The sequence below is a fragment of the Mytilus edulis genome, chromosome 1 (assembly GCF_963676685.1).
Source record: "Mytilus edulis chromosome 1, xbMytEdul2.2, whole genome shotgun sequence".
Lineage (NCBI taxonomy): Eukaryota > Metazoa > Mollusca > Bivalvia > Mytilida > Mytilidae > Mytilus > Mytilus edulis.
Window position 1 is genome coordinate 95729639 of NC_092344.1, and position 21955 is coordinate 95751593.

Below are 21955 nucleotides of genomic sequence, written 5' to 3' on the forward strand. Positions count from 1 at the left end.
TAACTTGAACATGAATGTTACAAAGATCAAATGAAAACAGTTTTTCTCTACAACCATCACTGAATTAAATGGGAAATAATTATACATATTGTCCTTATGTCCCTATCACTCAATTTATAAATATAATAAAAGAACTGCAATCTAATGTCTCCTTAGATGTACATATATATCTGTTTAATAGCAATAACTGAAATAAAGATTTTTGTTCGGTTTTCATTTTTTTTCGTACATATTCCTAAACTGTTCTCCATATAATTACTATTTCCAAGGGGCATAGCTCCAGTAAAACTTGTTAATTAGAGCTGATAAGGGAACTTTTACAAGACCTTGTAAACCTTAGAATTTATTTTTTTTAATCTGGCAAGATGTGCTTTCTTAGAATGCAATTACCCATATATTGTACATTTCAAAAAGACATAATTTGTTAAATAATTGCACTGATTTTTATAGACATTTGATAATAAGTAAATATTTAAAAACCTACCAAGACATGTATGCTTGAGATTGTTTTCAAATCAATTTACATTTTTAAGGGATAGAACTCCCTTTAAACCAAGAATTTTTCAGATAGTGTATGGCAATTTTAGATACAAGTCAATGCCTTACATATAAAGGTTGGACCCACATACCATTAAAAATCTTTAAATAAGACTCCTCGAAGTAAAATATATAAATGTAATTGAAAAATATCTAAAATTGATGAAAAAGAGGCTTTTTGGCAGTGTTGACACTTGCCTTAAATGTAAAAAGTTTGAAGTCTTAAAATAAATTTGTAAAATACATACAAAAATACAATTTAAGAGATATCTGACACTCCTTTGATCATCTGACACATGTTACTTCATAAATCTATAATACATTTTCAAACTCAAGGGACCAAAAATTCAGCCTCATCCAACCTCCTACTGTTACACAAGCAAAAAAGAGACTAGCAACAAAACACAGATGTCAAGCGATGGCATGGGCTCACACTGGTGGTCCTATCCACTAAGTGAGCATATATCTTTTTACAGTAAAAACAACTTATTAAATAACTTATCACTAAAATAACTGGCAAGTTGTAACTAAATCTGAAATTTTACAAGTCCCTTTGAAAAAATCATAAAATATTTTTTGATAAAATATGAATCCAATTGATACAATGTCACTCCTTTGTTGACATTGGCAATTTAACTGCCATTGTTTTCTGTTCTTTGAGCTTTATATGTGTGTATAATATAACACCTGAAAAATAAATAACAACATATGACTTTCTTAAATGTGCTAAAGCTCAAAATAATATGTGTATGTATTTTCTAAATTCATCATATATGTGAAATATGCCACATTTCAATTCCTCAAAAGCTGGACTTTATAAGAAGTTAGTGAACAAAAACGGAGAATAACAATTATTACATTGGTTGCAATGAATAACATTGATTTCCCAGTTAAATAAAAACCGATAATTTCGCATAAACGTGGTTATTTCACTCTCTGACGTCTCACAACAATAGGCGTTGTCAAGACGTCGATAACGGCGGATCAAAACAAATTGTGAATGCGTAGAAAAAAGATATAGTTCCTTACATGTTTTACATTAATTTCTTTAAAAAAAGCAATTTGTCAATGTAATAAAAAGCATAACTAATTAAAGAATTCAAATATCGAAAAATATTCGACTCATGACCGAACAACATTGATAATTAACTCATGCACTACGCTTTCGTGAATGAATGTGTTGTTCGGTCACTCGTTGAATATATTTCTCTATTTGAATTCTTCGATCAGTTATTCTACAAATATTGATCTCTTGAATGATGTTATAATCATATAAATTACAGAACATAAAAAATCACAGATTTTTAAAAAGAAAATGATTGCTGCAGTGAATATCTTTCAAATAAAAACATTTAATGTTCACAAAAAGAAATTTGATGTTTTACCATTTTTGCACTTTGTTAAAGGCTGTACTGTGATCTATAGTTGTTAATTTCTGTCTTTTGGTCTCTTATGAATAGTTGTCTCATTGGCAATCATACCATATCTTCCTTTTTATCGATGGGTATATTTATACGTATGAATAGTTTATTTGTTTGACTGTAATTCAGTGGTTGTCATTGATTTATGTTGGTCATATTTGGTTTTTTTTCGTAAATATAATTATATTTACATTAGGCTGTATGTTTTCTAATTTCAATTTTTCATATCAGGGCCTTTAACAGCTAAATATATGGTAAGGGTATTTCTCATTGTTGAAGGCTGTACAATAATCTATACCCATTTATATCATCGTCATTTGAACTTTTGTGGGTGGTTCTCATAATAGCATTCATACCATATCTCCCCTTATTTCATACATCAGGACAACTTTTTTTAAAGGAAATACAAATATGCCCTGCTTTATCCAAGACCAACATGTTGAATAAGATTTTGAAAGTGTACAATAGTAATATATTTAATGTACTTTCAACACCTCATCTCAAAAAATATATTTCTGAATTTCATATATAAAATAAACCCCTGATGGAGTTCATACCAAAGGACTAATTTTGTTTTGCTCTTTATGAAAATAAATGAAATAATTTAGAAACATTGTGAAATAAAAGTGATTTATACATATATTAATATCTCACCTGATAATGTAAGTAAAATTCCAAGCAATTGTAACATACTAATTGGATCATGGAATAGAAGGAATCCAAGAACTACTGTTAAACAGAATTTAAGATGACCAACCATATTATATCTATGTAATAGTTAAGGAATCTACAGCTGTTCTTTAAAGAAGGTAAAGCAAAAATATGTACAGAGCAATCAAAATATAGTTCAAAATATTTGTAGGAGCCAGTATTTAACTACTGTAATCTAATAAATGTAAAAACTCTTTAATCCATTTAAAATAATGTTAAAATTATTGATAATTAAACTGATTGTTCTTGTTCAGAAATGATATTTGTAACTTTTCTGTGATGTCATAAAATTGTGTTAGTTGACCAAAACAAAAACTCCACATTATATCTGTAATTTTTGGTTGTGAAAGGAGGACATGACTTACAGTTGGTCTACTTGTAAACTCTGCCACAAATTATTTAAGACAGCCAAGGTATGCATGTCATACACAATTGTGTAGACAGTAGACACACTAATGTAGTTTTACAGCATTATAAATTTTATTGTGATAGACAACAGTCAAAGAGAAAACCAATGAAAATTTCAAGACCAAGTGTCTTTCAATAAAATGCAAGATGAGTACTTTGTGTTAACTAAAGGTAAATATTTGTATATATTTTTACTAAGACAAGTGCCTGAGTTTGACAAGTATTTAGTTAAAACTTATTCAATCACAAAAAAAAAAAAAATGGGAATGTGTACAAGGGACAGAGATAATGCCCTCACTTGCATATCATATAAAGTTATAAAGGGATATAACTGAAGAACAGTAAAAGTATTGCTATCCAAATTTGAACTTGATCTGAGTTTGTTTTTTGGTAATAAGTAATATGTCTTTGTCTTTTACAACTTTTTCTCTGATCTTTGAAACAAAGGATACGTAACAGCTGATGTATTTCCTATAACCCAGAATATGGATAGATTGACCATAAATGCTACCACTCCTGAAAGAAGCACCATTCCCTGAAAATAGAAATGAAAAATTTTAAATAATAAATTCAACACTCACACACATTGAGAAATTAAACTTAAACTTAAAGTAATGTGATTGTTTTTAAAAGAGGTATTTTATTATTTAAGAATTATTTTGAGAAAAGATTTTCTTTAATCTAGACATGCTACATGTAGATAATGTATTACTTTTCTGTTTTATACTAGACTCCACTGATGTGAGAATGACAACCATTAAACCATGAGTTGTTTCCCTTTTTTCATTTTTTTTTAAAAGCTAATACATGTACTCTGCACATCATACAGTTACTTTTTTTTTTTATAACAAAAGGCATTGAATTTTTTCAGCTGTTTGATTAATCTTATTCTATGTCTATGATAGAATAAACATAAAATTATACAAATTATCTTAATTTCACCACTTCCAGTTATTTTGTACATTTGAAAACAACACAATTTTGTGTTTTTTTCTTAAAAACTAATGATATCAATCTCATAAAATAAAGTCATACAATAACATGAATTGGCCATTCTCCAAGTGCTCCATGGAAACTCCACACATCAGGTTCTACGAAAGGTATGACAACAAACAACATGGCTGATGATAGAGGCGCTTGGTAATATAACAACTGCATTGAGTTCACCTGGAATTCATGCTGTTTCTCTCCAACCCACTGAAATAAAAATATTCAATTTTGTTCATTACTGTATAAATAAAATATTCCTTTATTAAAATAAAATATTCAAATAATGTTAACTTTATTTACAGTAAAAAATTCAATATTTTTTTAATTTCAAATATTGTCCTACAGCTGAATGCAATAATGTATTCCTAATACATTTAATACTAGCATCTGAAGAAAATATTTCTTTTTCTGGGCTCCTTTATTGTTCATCATATTTGCTACGCTTTCTCTACTTGTTCAAAAAATATCCTATATATTCTGCCACCATGACCCAATTTTAAGCTAGAATGACTCTGAATTCAAAGTACATTTGTAGTCTACTTGTTTTTTACTTTACAGTACTTGTTTCTGTATTCTGTCCTTTTTATACTTACCACTTGATACAGTGATTTATACTTACCACTTGATACAGTGAAGTAACAAACACACCAAGAGATGCATATATAATTCCAAGTAAGTTGAACTTGACATCATAGAAGGAATTCAGGAATACACCTATAGCTATAGGAATCTGAAAAAGACAGCAAAATATAAAAACACTGAAATTAACAACAACTAGAGGCTCTCAAGAGCCTGTATCGCTCACCTGATTCTACTTGGGTTTTTGAAATCATATGAAAAAATATAAAATTTGGCTAAAAGTGACAACACAACCTCATTGATAAGGAAAGGAACATGTTTAATTTCATTCAAAAGTCCCCCACTGGCGGCCATCTTGGATGGCGGATCGGCTACAAAGTAACAACACTTGGTCAGCACCTCATAAGGAACATTCATGCCATGTTTGGTTTTATTCCATTCAGTGGTTCTCTAAAAGAAGTCATTTGTATGCATTTCCCATAGGGTCCTATGTTAAACTAAGTCCCCTGCTGGCGGCCATCTTGGATGATGGATCTGCTACAAAGTAACAACACTTGGTCAGAACCTCATAAGGAACATTCATGCAATGATTAGTTTTATTCCATTCAGTGGCTCTCTAAAAGAAGTCATTTGTATGCATTTCCAATAGGGTCCTATGTTAAACTAAGTCCCTGCTGGCGGCCATCTTGGATAATGGATCGGCTACAAAGTAACAACACTTGGTCAGCACCACATTAGGAACATTCATGCCATGTTTGATTTCATTCCATTCAGTGGTTCTCTAAAAGAAGTCATTTGTATGCATTTCCCATAGGGTCCTATGTTAAACTAAGTCCCATGCTGGCGGCCATCTTGGATAATGGATGGGCTACAAAGAAACAACACATGGTCAGCACGGCATAAGTAACATTCATGCAATGTTTGGTTTCATTCCATTCAGTTGTTCTCTAAAAGAAGTCATTTGTATGCATTTCCCATAGGGTCCTATGTTAAACTAAGTCCCCTGCTGGCGTCCATATTGGATAATGGATCGGCTACAAAGTAACAACACTTGGTCAGCACCACATTAGGAACATTCATGCCATGTTTGATTTCATTCCATTCAGTGGTTCTCTAAAAGAAGTCATTTGTATGCATTTCCCATAGGGTCCTATGTTAAACTAAGTCCCCTGCTGGCGGCCATCTTGGATGATGGATCGGCAACAAAGTAACAACACTTGGTCAGCACCTCATAAGGAACATTAATGCCATGTTTGGTTTCATTCAATTCAGTGGTTCTCTAAAAGAAGTCATTTGTATGCATTTCCCATAGGGTCCTATGTTAAACTAAGTTCCCGGCTGGCGGCCATCTTGGATGATGGATCGGCAACAAAGTAACAACACTTGGTCAGCACCTCATAAGGAACATTCATGCCATGTTTGGTTTCATTCCATTCAGTGGTTCTCTAGAGGAAGTCATTTGTATGCATTTCCCATAGGGTCCTATGTTAAACTAAGTCCCCCGCTGGCGGCCATCTTGGATGATGGATCGGCAACAAAGTAACAACACTTGGTCAGCACCTCATAAGGAACATTAATGCCATGTTTGGTTTCATTCAATTCAGTGGTTCTCTAAAAGAAGTCATTTGTATGCATTTCCCATAGGGTCCTATGTTAAACTAAGTCCCCTGCTGGCGGCCATCTTGGATGATGGATCGGCTACAAAGTAACAACACTTGGTCAGCACCCCATAAGGAACATTCATGCTATGTTTGGTTTTATTCCATTCAGTGGTTCTCTAAAAGAAGTCATTTGTATGCATTTCCCATAGGGTCCTATGTTAAACTAAGTCCCCGGCTAGCAGCCATCTTGGATGATGGATCGGCAACAAAGTAACAACACTTGGTCAGTACCTCATAAGGAACATTCATGCCATGTTTGGTTTCATTCCATTCAGTGGTTCTCTAAAAGAAGTCATTTGTATGCATTTCCCATAGGGTCCTATGTTAAACTAAGTCCCCCGCTGGCGGCCATCTTGGAAGATGGATCGGCTACAAAGTAACAACACTTGGTCAGCACCTCATAAGGAACATTCATGCCATGTTTGGTTCCATTCCATTCAGTGGTTCTCTAGAAGAAGTTCAAAATGTAAATTGTTAACGACGACGACGACGGACGACGACGGACGACGACGACGGACGACGGACGCCAAGTAGTGAGAAAAGCTCACTTGGCCCTTTGGGCCAGGTGAGCTAAAAATAAGATTTTATTTTTTTGTCTTTTGCAATGAAATAGTGTCATATTTGAATTTCTGCATTTTAAGAAGAGATATATGAATGTTTGCAACACTATTTTGACATTCTCTTAAACTACAGTCATTAAAATGAGATCATTCAGGACTTTATTTATATTAAATTCACTTATTCTTAGATAGTTATGGAGGATACACAGAAACATTTTCATCCAATCACACGCATGCAGTCTTAGGTCCATAGCTTGGCATTCAATTTGAAAAAAAATATATAGCCACTTTGAAAGAAAGAGAGAGTTTGAATTTTATTATCAGGTCAGATGTCAAAATTCAATGCCATGTACATGCACATCATGACTTTGTAGACACTCTAGAAAACAATTTTACACATGTTACAAACATTTTGTCAAACATCAACCATTTCTTTTAAAATTAATGACTTCTTATAATTACTTCAAATAATGTATCAAAGAACAAAAAACCTAAGAAGTTAGATATTTTTTGAAATATATCAGTATCACTTAACGTTCAAACATGTTGTATTATCGATTAATTTATATTTCAAGTATTTTTTTACCTTGCTCAAAATATTTTGACAAATGAAAATCTTGTATATTGATTTGGAATTATTAAAAGGTCAAGAATCTAAAAGATTATCAGATATTGCTTTCTCCAAAAAATCGAAATTTTTCAATCAAACAAAAAAAAAAACATTGTATACCCAAACTTACTTTATTTACACATCATTTGAAAACCATTCTAACTGACAAAAATCATATTTTACACAAGTAAGAAGTGCCTGTCCTCTAAGGCCAAACAACAAGTATGTGTGAATGGGGTTTCCTACTCAGGATAGCTACATGTATATGAATGAATGAATAAATAATTTAATAAAGTGCAACCTGAATTGACCTAATATACAAATATAGCCTTTGTATGAGGTCAATACAAGGATATATTGACCTGAAAGAAGTATATTGACTGAGGATGAAGTCCGAGGTCGATATACTTCTTTGGGTCGAAATATGCTAAATTGACCTCATACAAAGGCTATATTTGTTATATTATTAATTTCCCACCATATTTGTATCAAAATCGTCATTTAGGTTTGTTGGAATTTTATAGATATTACATTGTCTCCTTGACAATAACAACATATTATACAATTACTGTCTTTTGATGAGGTAAATATGTGGTTTTATTGACTTTTGAAAAAATGATATTCACTGAGGCCGATGGCCGAAGTGAATATCAGTTTTTCAAAAGTCAATAAAACCCCATATTTACCGAAACAAAAGACAGTAATTGTTTTATTCCATAGTCCGAGAGTAATGACAAACATATATCAATTATTTTTTTTTTACATGAAACATTTTACCATAACGTTGCATGTAAAAGCGCGTGACGTTTAGCGCGGTGAATAACACTTTCTCAGGTGAATATGCTTTTTTATTCAAAATCCAATTCATATAGAGAAACCTACTAAAATAATATCAATATGGAATAATTAATAGTTGTTATTTCATTTACTTTTTTTTTTGACATCTTATGTATTTGAAGATTTTTTTCGTCAAATAGTCGATTACAGATATCATGTGTTTCAAAACGTTAAACAATATCCTGAAATTCATTACATGATGTCACAAAGTATATCGGTTTTTAGATATTCTAATAATAATCGTGCGATATGCTTTTTGCTATATCCGCCGTTTTCTCTCTACCTTCGAAAATTTAGTTTAACATGTGACTATCCCTAAACAGATCAAATTTGTTAAAATATACGAATTAATAATATTATAATATATCATTGATATTTTCAGCCAGCCTTGTAGGCTTACAAAGCACTGTTTTTTTTTAAATATATAGTTATACATGTAGCTATACATTTGATTTGATATGAACATTAGGCCATGGAAAATTAATTGTTGGTTTCCCCATACATGGGAAAATTTAAAAGACCCGGCAGGCTGGCTTTTTTTTTTTTTTTTTTTTTTTTTTTTTTGTAACCATGCGTAATTTTATATCTATATGTTTTGTTTCTACAGCAGAACTTTAATCTTTCATATTTCCAACACTTTTTGTTGTCTGCAAAAAAAAAAAATTTTCAAGAAAAATTAAATGACCCGGCGGTAAAACAGGGGAAACATGAATTATTTTTCCATGGCCTTAAGCTATAACATGTATAAGGAAGAAATAAGCAGGGAAAAAATCCTTTTTTTATTGTTAATTTTTTATGCCCCATTTATGGGCATTATGTTTTCTGGTCTGTGCGTCTGTTCGTCCGTCCGTCCGTTCGTCCGTCCGTTCGTTCGTTCGTCCGTCTGTCCCGCTTCAGGTTAAATTTTTGGTCGAGGTAGTTTTTGATGAAGTTGAAGTCTAATCAACTTGAAACTTAGTACATATGTTCTGTATGATATGATCTTTCTAATTTTAATTCCAAATTAGAGATTTAACCCCATTTCCACGGTCCACTGAACATAGAAAATGATAGTGCGGATGGGGCATCCGTGTACTGGGGACACATTCTTGTTTTTTACTCTTATAGTATATCATATATTTACAACACAAATATAACGTTTTAAGGCCTACAATTTCATGTTGAATTATTGAACTTAAGCATATCCTTTCTTTGTTCTTCTGAAATTATCAACACAATAAATTGAGCAATATTGTCATTGCTCCTTATAACATGTATAACATATATAAATATTTTGCTTAAAATAAATAGTGATTAATCATTTAGGGTAAATTTAAACAGTTAATATTGAAGGTTGTTATTAGCTCATGTACATTTATTACATGTATAAGACCACTAAGGACATAACTTAACAAAAAGAGGATTTAATTTTTTTTTTAAATTAAGCTTTCCCAAAAGATATCTTATCTGACATGTCTGATCTTATCTATTTAATGTCATAAATAAGATTGTATCAGTCCTAATCATTAAACTTGGTGGACTACATAACACTTCAAATAATTATCGGTACACAACACAACAATAGGCATCGACCATACAAGTATTGCACTTGTAAAATTCAGTTTTAGTTGATCATTTTTAATTAATTTATTTTAATTTATCACTCTCATTTTATGATTTGATTATTTTAATGATTTTTCCTATATTATACTTTTGACTTAATACCTTGAAACTATTAATTAATTGAGCATGTTAAATATGCAAAATCTGGCATATATATATCTTTAGGTAGAAGGTATTGATATAATATTGTCTATAAAAATTATCACAAAAATTGCAAATATACCATAAAATTGAGAATGAAAATTGGGGATATGTCAAAGAGACAACAACCCGACCAGAGAACAGACAAATACATATTTACTTTAAACATTTTGAATTATAAATGATTATTATGTAATTAAGAATTGAAAATTAAACCACAAATTATCTTAATGTTTTGAATTTGAAAATAGCATTTCTCCTTGTTGTCTTACATATGTTTGTGTATTGAATAATTGTGTCCTCTTAAAAGCAAAATCCTCTATCTTATCCAGAAAATGAATCCATAATGTCACACAGTAATGATTTATATGATAAAACACATGCAAGATTGATAAAAAACAATCTGAAACAAATAAAAAAATATATAAAAAAAAAAACGCTTTTTGTAGAAAAAAAATATAATGTTCATTACCATGGTCAGTTTGATGGCTAAAGAAAAGGATTTTTTATAAAATTGAGTCTGGATGATCATAATACAAGGCATTGTCATGGTCTTTATAATTTGGTATGTTCCCACGCTGTTGGTTCCTAAAGACAGATTGGTAAATACCACAAATCCACAAAATGTCATCGCTAATGGAAGTACTTGTAATATTGAAAGATTAGCTGGTTTGAACACTTTGAAGAGTCGGCATACAAAAAGTCCAAGGAATGTTATCACAAAATGAATAAATGTTAGAGTAAGGTTTGGAAACTTTCCGTATACATACACCCATTTGTTGATCATAATAATTGTTATAGAAAAACACACATTCATAGATAGACCAAAACCGATCATTAGATTGGATGGAGGGGCTGGCGCCAAGTTTTCCATTGCTACTATGATGATGTCGGACTTTATCACTTCCTCTGAATTGAAAATATCTTTAAAATATTAATATTTAATGTCTTAACACCACAATACCTGTCACATCAATTTATTAACAGCTGCCTCTTTTAAAAATCTGTCATCATTTTACACTAATCAATAAATACTTGAACATTTGAAATTCAGTATAAACGATTATTTATCTTATATGCAAATGAAGATGCTTCTTGGTAGTTGCTCAGGTATTTCCTGCTAATATTCAGACCTCATTCAGGTATTTCCTCTTTAATATACATGTAGCTAATTATCAGACTTCATTTAGGTATTTCCTCATAAATATAGCTAGGGTTCAGTTTTCATTCAAGTATTCTCTTAAATGTAGCTAATATTTAAACATCATTCAGACATTCCCTCTTAAATATAGCTAATATTCAGATCTTGTTCAGGTGTTTCCTCTTCAATAAAGCTAGTACAACTGTATTGCCTTTATTCAATTTCGGCTAAATTAATCATGTACTAATACATTCCCTCACTAAATAAGTAAGTAATCATTTCTTGCTCCAACTTCTTATCTGTATGTATGATATTTGAATTCCACAAATAGCTAAACCAATGTCTTTGAATGTTGATCCCTATATATTCCTCTTTATAAATGTATGCTCTTATCAAAGCTGTAGTCTTTTACACAAAACCTGCACCAGTATTACATATAAACTTTCTAGTAATAACCATTGAATAAGAAAACCTTCACTCCACTAACATGTCCATGTGTACTAAATATAAGAACAGGTAAAAATTGTTGTTTAAAAATAGATTTTGTCACCAGGGGAGATAACTCAATATTTCAATTGCTTAGATTATGTTTTTAAATCTATAATCTGTCACAAAAAAATCTTAGAAATTTTGTGTCTTGTTAAATTTTTAACATATTGGTATACACAAATTTTTAACATATCGGTATAGACAAATTTTAAAAGTAACAAGAGGCTGTCACAACGACAGCAAACCGGATTTATTAACATTTATTTGTGTCCTGGCAATATCACAAGAACCATTACTGATGAATGGTGAAAGTGAAAATCGTCAATATCAAATTTGACCTCCATTTTGTCATCAGTATCAACATATTAAAATTTGAAAAGCTTAGATTGAATGGTTCATGAGTAAATGCAACAACCTGAATGGAAACACCATTTTACGATCTTTCAAGAACCATAACTCCTGAACGGTAAAAGTCAAAATCGTCATTATTGAACTTGACCTCTATTTTGTCATCCGTAACAACATAATAAAATTTCAAAAGCTTTGGTTGAATGGTTCATGAGAAAATGCACGGACACGACGGGAAACACCATTTTTCAATCTTTCAAGAACCATAACTCCTGAACGGTAAAAGTCAAAATCGTCATTATTGAACTTGACCTCCATTTTGTCATCAGTAACAGCATATTAAAATTTCGGAAGCTTTGGTAGAACAGTTCATGCATAAATGCACGGACACGACTGGAAACTCCATTTTTCAATCTTTCAAGAACCATAACTCCTGAACGGTAAAAGTCAAATTCGTCATTATTGAACTTGACCTCCATTCTTTCATAAGTAACAACATATTAAAATTTGGGAAGCTTTGGTAGAACAGTTCATGCGTAAATGCACGGACAACTCCATTTTTCAATCTTTCAAGAACCATAACTCCTGAACGGTAAAAGTCAAAATCGCCATTATTGAACTTGACCTTCGAATAGTTGTCAGTAATAACATATTAAAATTTTAAAAGCTTTGGTTGAACGGTTCATGAGTTAATGCACGGACAACATTTGATTGCCACCCGCCCGCCCGCCCGCCCGCCCGACTGCCCGACCGCCCGCCCGCCCGCCCGCCGTACATCCCCAAATCAATAACCGACATTTTTGTCACAAAAATCCGGTTAAAAATGAAGGGTAACAATTTTATTTCTATTCTCTAGTTGAATCTCTAGCTCCTTTGGATGTGTGTCCAAAACTGCCTAAAGGTATTCCATATAAGCTTACATATATATCAGTATGTCCAGGAATAAAAATTGTCTGCAATTTCTAGCCAAAGGCTAAATTCTAATGTCTTCCTCCTTTGCATGTTAAATTGTACAATCTGTGAAATGTTCATGACAAAGAAAAACAAATAAAGAAAAAATTCCTGCACATACATGACATATAAATAAGAACATAATAGTGTTCATTATATGAAAAAATTATATAAGACCATGAAAGTCCTGTGATTAGATAAAGATTATCAAATAAAAAAATCATGATTCTTATTTCTGCATAAGGAGAAGTTGGTGGCAAAATTTTAATTTACATACACATTTATTTATAAGTATAAATGTACTTCATTGCAGAGGGATTATTATCAATAGCTTAATTTGAGTCAAATTTCAAATGAATGTCACAAGTACATTTTGTGTAATGTTTGCCATAAAATATTTGGTTGCCATGCATGGTTGCTATTAGGGTAAATACCCATTTTTTAGTATTTACTGCATTATAATGTAATTTTCACTAGTCATGCTAGTTATATATAGGTAAATCTTGTCTCCATGAAAGCTTACATTATATAATTATAAGACAAGATCAAATACATTCTTTCTTTGTAAAAAGGCTTAAACAATGTTATGAATAACAAAATGAAATTTCTAGGATATAAAATTAAAGACATAAAATAGAAATAGATAAATTGGGAATATGTCCATGGGACACAGATGATGCCCCAATTTGCTTATAAACTTTATAGAGGAACATAACTCAAGAACCGTAATAGTGACACAACCCAAATTTGTACTTGATCAGCAATTTTTCTATTTGTACAAATGTAAATGGGCATATCTCTGGAAAGGTAAAAGTGAGGCCACCCAAATTCAAACTTTATCTGTGTTTTGTGGTAATATGCATTGCGTATAAGTTTCTTAACATTTGGTTCAGGCAAAACTAAAGATAGAGAACAGAAACCAATTTAGGACAGACATACAGACACACAACTTGACAAGGGTATAACTCTTAATGCCCCCTACAATACGGTGGGTGCATAACTAGAGGCTCTAGAGAGCCTGAGTCGCTCACCTTGGTCTATGTGCATATTATAAACAAATAAAAATTTACAAAATTTACAAAATTTATGAAAATTTTTAAAAATTGACTTTAAAGGGCACTCCTTAAGGGGTTAATTGAGTAAATTGACCATTTTGATCATGTTGACATATTTGTAGGTCTTACTTTGCTGCAAATTATTGCTGTTTACAGTTTATCTTTATATCTATAATAATCAAGATAATAACCAAAAGCTGACAAAAATTTACTATAAAGGGCAATAACTCCTTAAGGGGTCAACTGAGCATTTTGATTATGTAGACTTTTTTGTAGATATTACTTTGCTGAACATTATTGCTTTCAACAGTTTACCTCTATCTATAATAATATTCCAGATAATAACCAAAAACTGCAAAATTTCCTTAACATTACCAATTCTGTGGGCAGTAACCCAACAACGGGTTGTCGGATTCATCTGAAAATTTCAGGGCAGATGGATGTTGACCTGATCAACAATTTCACCTCAGTCAGATTTGCTCTAAATGCTTTGGTTTCAGAGATATAAGCCAAAATCTACATTTTACCCCTATGTTCTATTTTTAGCCATGGCTGCCATCTTGGTTGGTTGGTGGGGTCAACGGACACATTTATATAACTAGATACCCCAATGATGATTGTGGCCAAGTTTGGTTAAATTTGGCACAGTAGTTTCAGAGGAGAAGATTTTTGGGCCAGGTGAGATAAAAATTAACTTTGGTTGTGAAATGTGGTGTATTTTTTCCAAAGGACAATTTGATCAAGTGTATAATGTAAAGAGCAACAATTGCACTTCATGTAGGTTCCATGAAAATGTAAATTAGCCCATGTTTGTTTCAAAACATTTGTAACAGTTTTTTATTAAGGGGGAAAGGGGGGGGGGGCTTTAAAATAAATGGTCTTTTTTGAAGATTTAAAAAATATCAAAACTAACTTGTAAACATAAATGTTCATGTGAAAATAAACACTAGTGTACTTTATCCTTGACAAATTAAACACAAATGAACAAGGAATAGTTCATGTTGTCTGCATCTGGTTGAAGTTATTAATATTCTTCAAAGAAATAAGACAATGACAGTTATGAAGTGATGACAAAAAATCACCTAGAGTATGAAATAAGTTACCTGTTATAATCAAAATAAACAAATGTATTTGTGTGTATATAAAAAAAGATGTGGTATGATTGCCAATGAGACAACTCTCCACAAGAGACCAAAATGACACAGAAATTAACAACTATACATGTAGGTCACCATACGGTCTTCAACAATGAGCAAAGCTTATACCGCATAGTCAGCTATAAAAGGCCTCGAAATGACAATGTAAAACAATTCATTGTATGTTTTGTTTACAAGTAGTATTAATTATAGGGAAAAAAACATTTTCAAACCAAGACATAGATTTAATCCATTTAGGCATTATCCACTTTAAATAGCAGTTAAAAACATTTTTTTGCTTCAACTAAAAATGGTAAAACTCTTTTCTTGATTTCAACATAGAAGATTTTAATATTCAATTGTCAATTTCATAAGAGAGTTGTCTTGTTGGCAATCATAACACATCTTCTTTTTTATATTTTTGTAATCTATATAATTTACTGTAGTCATTTCCTAGCTAACATGGTTAGTTTTGTAAAAAAAAAAATACTTTTTTCAATACATACATCTATGTGACAGACAGTATGTCCATATACGTGTAGCAACAAACTTTTGTTTGCCCTGCATTTTAGTTTGGAAACAATAGGCTAAATGTAAGAATTGACACTCAAATTTAATTTTTTGGACCATTTTAAATTCTTTGATTGGTACAGTTTCTCAAAGCATTTTTAATATAAATATATAACTCTTCTATACACAGATTAACCATGTTCTACAGTCCATAATGTATTCAGCCCTTCATGCATTAAGGTCAGCCTATGAAATGAAATATTTGATTTTATTTAACTTTAAAAAAAATCAAATATTTCATTCATAGGCTGACCTTAATGCATGAAGGGCTGAATACATTACGGACTGTAGAAGAACACAAAAAATCAATATATATATTTTATATAAGACATTTTTTGTAAGAAACAGATATTTTCTAGGTTTAATTTTTACAAATGCAAAAGGTGACAATAGTGTCATTTAACTTTAACAATAAACTCCAGTCTGTGCCAAACTGTTTTAGGGTTTGTCTGACCAAAACGAAATTTGAACTTTTCAGCTATATATATATATCAGGGTTGGCAAAGTATTACCCGCCCGGGTTTTACTGGGCAGGAAAACCCGGGTTTTCCCGGGCTGGGCAATACTCCCAGAAATGGGTAATACTGGGCAATACTGGGCAATATGATTTTTTAAGCTTATTTCAACAATAAATAGTAAAGACTTGTTGTAGTTTCATAGTATTATAGCTAATTATATATAAATATATACATTTTATACAGATAACCATTGAGAGTCATTTCTATAAGATAAAAAATTCTAATTCATTCTCTTCTCTACCCAAATTTCATGTAGGCAAAATACAAGATTTACACATTTTAGGATTCCTTGTTAATTTCCAAGCATTGTTTCAATAATCTAAAGATCTTATTGCAGTGTTTATGTGGATTGTAAATTAAATTGCTATATATGCAATCATGATTGCTAAATAAACACCCTACAGGGTCTTGTCATTAACTCTTATAGAAATGAAAAGGCTGATTATTGTTATATAAACGATATGTTTATATAACAATAATCAGCCTTTTCATTTCTATAAGAGTGTGTTCTAATCTGAATAATTACTTATTAATTAGTTATCTACATTTGTACATATAAATCATTTCAAAGTAATTTTTAGCTCACCTGGCCCGAAGGGCCAAGTGAGCTTTTCTCATCACTTTGCGTCCGGCGTCTGTCGTCGTCCGTCGTCGTCCTCCTGCGTTAACTTTTACAAAAATCTTCTCCTCTGAAACTACTAGGCCAAATTAAACCAAACTTGGCCACAATCATCATTGGGGTATCTAGTTTAAAAATTGTGTCCGGTGACCCGGTCAACCAACCAAGATGGCCGCCATGGCTAAAACTAGAACATAGGGGTAAAATGCAGTTTTTGGCTTATAACTCAAAAACCAAAGCATTTAGAGCAATTCTGACATGGGGTAAATTTGTTTATCAGGTCAAGATCTATCTGCCCTGAAAATTTCAGATGAATCGAACAACCTGTTGTTGGGTTGCTACCCCTAAATTGGTAATTTTAAGGAAATTTTGCTGTTTTTGGTTATTATCTTGAAAAATATTATAGATAGAGATAAACTGTAAACAGCAATAATGTTCAGCAAAATAAGATTTACAAATAAGTCAACATTACCGAAATGGTCAAATGACCCCTTTAGGAGTTATTGCCCTTTATAGTCAATTTTTAACCATTTTTCGTAAATCTTAGTTATCTTTTACAAAAATCTTCTCCTCTGAAACTACTGCGCCATATTAAACCAAACTTGGCCACAATCATCATTGGGGTATCTAGTTTAAAAATTGTGTCCGGTGACCCGGTCAACCTACCAAGATGGCCACCATGGCTAAAAATAGAACATAGGGGTAAAATGCAGTTTTTGGCTTATAACTCAAAAACCAAAGCATTTAGAGCAATTCTGACATGGGGTAAAATTGTTTATCAGGTCAAGATCTATCTGCCCTGAAAATTTCAGATGAATCGAACAACCTGTTGTTGGGTTGCTACCCCTAAATTGGTAATTTTAAGGAAATTTTGCTGTTTTTGGTTATTATCTTGAAAAATATTATAGATAGAGATAAACTGTAAACAGCAATAATGTTCAGCAAAATAAGATTTACAAATAAGTCAACATTACCGAAATGGTCAAATGACCCCTTTAGGAGTTATTGCCCTTTATAGTCAATTTTTAACCATTTTTCGTAAATCTTAGTTATCTTTTACAAAAATCTTCTCCTCTGAAACTACTGCGCCATATTAAACCAAACTTGGCCACAATCATTATTGGGGTATCTAGTTTAAGAATTGTGTCCATTGACCTGGTCAACCTACCAATATGGCTGCCATGGCTAAAAATAGAACATGGGATAAAATGCAGTTTTTGGCTTATAACTCAAAAACAAAAGCATTAAGAGCAAAACTGGCATGGGTTAAATTGTTTATCAGGTCAAGATCTATCTGCCCTGAAAATTTCAGACGAATCGATAGTCAATTTTTAACAATTTTCATAAAATTTGTAAATTTTTACTAACACTTTTAACTGAAACTACTGGGCCAATCATTATAGATGGGGATATATGTACGCAGCAAGAATGTTCAGTAAAGTTAGATCTACAAACATATCACCATCACCAAAACACAATTTTGTCACGAATCCATCTGTGTCCTTTGTTGAATATTCACATATACAAATGTACCAAGGTGAGCGACACAGGCTCTTTAGAGCCTCTAGTTATTACATATAATTGTTCAATTCTTTATATTAGCTATATATAGTTGAAAAAAAACATCTCAGAGTTGTTAGAATAAATTCTTTCTCAAATGTATAGTATAGACTTGTACATTTGTACATGTATGTCTTATAGGACTCTCAAACAAGTAACATACATGTAGTTATAAATAAAAATAAGTTTATATTATATATCTTAAATGTATTGCATTTGTGTTTGATAAATGAATTCTCTTTAAAATTCAGGCCAGTATTCTATATTACCCAGTATTGCCCAGTATTACCCAGTAAAACCCAGTAAAACCCGGGTTTTCCCAGTATTTCCCACTGGGCTGGGCAATACTCCTAAAACCCGGGTTTTTGCCAACCCTGATATATATTCAACCAAAAAATCTTAAAAAGTTATGTCTGTCCGAATGATTTTTTGTCTAGACATTTTGTCAGTCAGACAGAGTTTGGGTTACACTGAGACGAGCAGGAATAATTCACCTGGCAAATACTGTCAATTTTGATTATATGTTTTTTATTTTTTTATGTAAAAAAAAATGTCCTTGTTCCTTAATATCAAATACAGTACTTGTACAGGTTAACCACTTTTCAAATGTAATAAAGGGAAATGAAGGCCATCAAATATTTTTTCCTTCGTGAACTTGGTTACATTTGTTTAATAATGTACATACATGTACATGTATGCATGTACATAAAATCAATTATTTACATCTTATATCATGTACATGTACATGTATATCAAACATGATAAAGTAAAGAACTCCATACACTTTTAAAAACCTGCCAATTTATAATGGTAACCAACTTACCATCAGGATTTACATATTGAACTGTTCACCCTTTTCATATTTACAGTTTCTATTTATATATGTACATGTACATTGTATTTTACATGTATACATTGTTCAATGTTGTTAGTCATTTAAAGGGCCTTTACTCTTTTAAGAAATATGATAATTTTATTTATTAATTGTCATTAAACATTTACAATGTTTGTGGCAATACAAATTTAAACTAACAATATTAAAACAACAAAATAAAAAACAAAATAATATACGAACGTTAATTTAAGAAATATAATACTGTTTATTTTCTGTTCATAAGTTTTGCTTGTGTTTATGACTATCATGACTATCATGATTATGCATTATAGATTTAATTTTTAAGCATACGTAATACAAATTATATTGGTAAAATAGCAATCTCTGAAAATATTTCAACTTACAAGTCAGTTGATGATATTCATCACATTTTTATGGGGATTCTATCTTAATTCCTTTTTGAGCATATTTGTTAAAAATAAAATGTATATTACAGATCATGCTTGCTGTTGGAGAGCTAACAGGACTAATTTTTTTAGATTTTACTGTTTTTTTTGGACAAATGATTTGTGGAGGCTAGGCAGTTTGTAAGATTAAATTCATCAGGATTTTTCAACTGAGAGGCGAGTAGATTAAGGTAAACATAAAATCACCATGAGTTAGGCCCAAATTATGCAGGATTAAACTATTGATCATAAGTGGGGGGATTTGGCAATGGGACAGGTTGTCATGGATTCCTCTCAGGCTCTGTTGCTGGTAGACAGCTGTCTCATTGACACTCATCAATTTGTACCACATTTCCTTTTTTTATACTCATCTGCAAAAGATATATACTTGTAACCAACAAATGTGATAAATATGACACATGAAAAACTATATTACCATTGTTAATTTCACTTGCGTAGAAAAGGATCTGGCATAAAACCGCTCTTGAATTATTATTATACATGGTGTAGTCATTGTCTTCATTATTTGATATGTTCCAACTGTATTTGTTTCTAAAGAGAGATTTGTAAATGCTACAAATCCACAAAACGTCAACGCGAGAGGCAACATCTTCTTTAGAGGTAAGTGTTTTGACTGAAAAACATCAGCTCGTTCACAAGCAAATAAACCTAGTGAAGTAACTAACAAGTGAATGCATGTCAATGTGACATTTGGAAATCCGTATTGTGTGTATATCCATTTGTTTATCAATATAATTGCAATAGATGAACACACGTTCGCCAATAAACCAAGTGAGACTGCTGTGTGTGTCGGCTTTTCCATTTTAGAAATAAATATATTTTTCCTTCAATGTCAATCTGCAGTTTTACAATAGACAAAATTATGGTTGATAAACAAACGCATAGATGATTCCAAGATAAAAAGTAGCTCTCGGAAGATTGTATCCTCTTAGAATTCATTGAAGTATCACTTCTTACCACTCCAAATATTTTAATCAACATGTACCACAACTGTCTTTATAAAAAAAAAACCAAGAGAGGATGTATAATACCGACCGTTATTGTTCTCGAATTCCCAGTTCGAAGTCATCTTAAAATCAAAAACTATACGGAACTGCAGTTAGCTTATGTATACCACTGACACAAGTAAATGTTGAAGTGTCTTAGAGTGTTATTAAGTTTAAATATATATGGCTGATCATGATCAGTATATTTTTTTTTTAGCTTAGACATTTCTTGAAAAAAAAATATTAACAGCATAAACTTCGCGTCTTGAAACGTCTAAAAGTGTTCAGTCTCGAATCCAAGATATTCTTAAGGTCTACAGAAATGTAGAACAATAAAGAATAGATAATTACTTGGTAGGACTTAACTTGAAATATAATAGAGAATAGTGGACACAAGATAATTATACAGAATAGAGAAAAATTACAGTTGAACCGTTCCCTCATGATAATACTTGAGTGATATCCGGGCTGATCCTGAAATTTGGATACCTTGACAGGGTATATGAGTCCATATACTGGCCAGTATGAACGAAAACGAAGATAAGAAACGTTATTAATATTGAAATCAGAGCATTCAATCATATACAATATTATTGTTATTCGGGCTTCACATGGATTGGATTGAGGACCTTGAATATCATATATAGCCTTAAATTATAAAGAAGCAACGGAAGAGAGTAATTTTACGTCATTTGGTTACTGATCAATATTTGTTTCTGTGGCAGTCAATTTAAATCACGTTTCTTATTTTGATATAGACCAGATACCACTATCAACGTCGTTTTTTACAAGCATCAAGCAGCGATGCTGGATATTGTTAAGGTGCTCGATTAGCATAATTTCCACTTCTTTTGAATTTTTCTCATAGAAGGGGAAAATATAAACAATGATATAATTTGCATATAGTAACAGAAAATATTTTTAAAATGTACCCTTATCATTGAACAAAATGTAACGATAACGTATAACGGTTATGCGTTACTCATGCAAATATTGCCGCGATGATAGTAACCTGTATTGGTAGACATTATTGATAATATGCATTAACTGTGGCATAAGCACAACAGTGGCAAATTCAGGGCGGCTGCAATAGGTGTACAATATATTAATCAAAACTGAATCGATCCGAAGACTGACACATTGCCGCTGATTGAAAAATAAACGACAAGTGGACAACAACAAAAATGCTGTTTTATAGCAGGCGATATATGGACCATTCCTAA

The 21955-nt window shown here is 31.6% G+C and overlaps 1 protein-coding gene across 2 annotated transcripts; it reads right to left on the minus strand.

Annotated features, from left to right (window-relative positions):
* Positions 1 to 199: 199 nt before the first annotated feature.
* On the minus strand, positions 200 to 20660 carry LOC139495870 (solute carrier family 35 member E3-like). Of its 2 annotated transcripts, none has more exons than XM_071284286.1 (6): positions 20162 to 20660; positions 4687 to 4797; positions 4113 to 4274; positions 3530 to 3612; positions 2613 to 2725; positions 200 to 1224 (listed from the first exon to the last, which is right to left on the minus strand). In XM_071284286.1, the coding sequence occupies exons 1-6, from the start codon at positions 20546 to 20548 to the stop codon at positions 1145 to 1147; spliced, it is 936 nt and encodes a 311-aa protein (XP_071140387.1). In that variant the 5' UTR covers positions 20549 to 20660; the 3' UTR covers positions 200 to 1144. The 2 variants fall into 2 exon arrangements, with proteins under 2 accessions (XP_071140387.1, XP_071140380.1); XM_071284279.1 differs by lacking the exon at positions 20162 to 20660 and adding an exon at positions 10530 to 11712 and having other exon boundaries at positions 217 to 1224.
* Positions 20661 to 21955: the final 1295 nt, after the last annotated feature.

Coding starts and splice junctions, on each gene's coding strand:
- LOC139495870 (XM_071284279.1), bottom strand. CDS start 10,931: ATGGAAAACTTGGCGCCAGCCCCTCCATCCAATCTAATGATCGGTTTT. Junction 2,726..3,529: donor GGAAATACATCAGCTGTTAC/GTATCCTTTGTT, acceptor ACTATTACATAG/ATATAATATGGTTGGTCATC. Junction 1,225..2,612: donor AATTTTACTTACATTATCAG/GTGAGATATTAA, acceptor TTTATTTTTCAG/GTGTTATATTATACACACAT.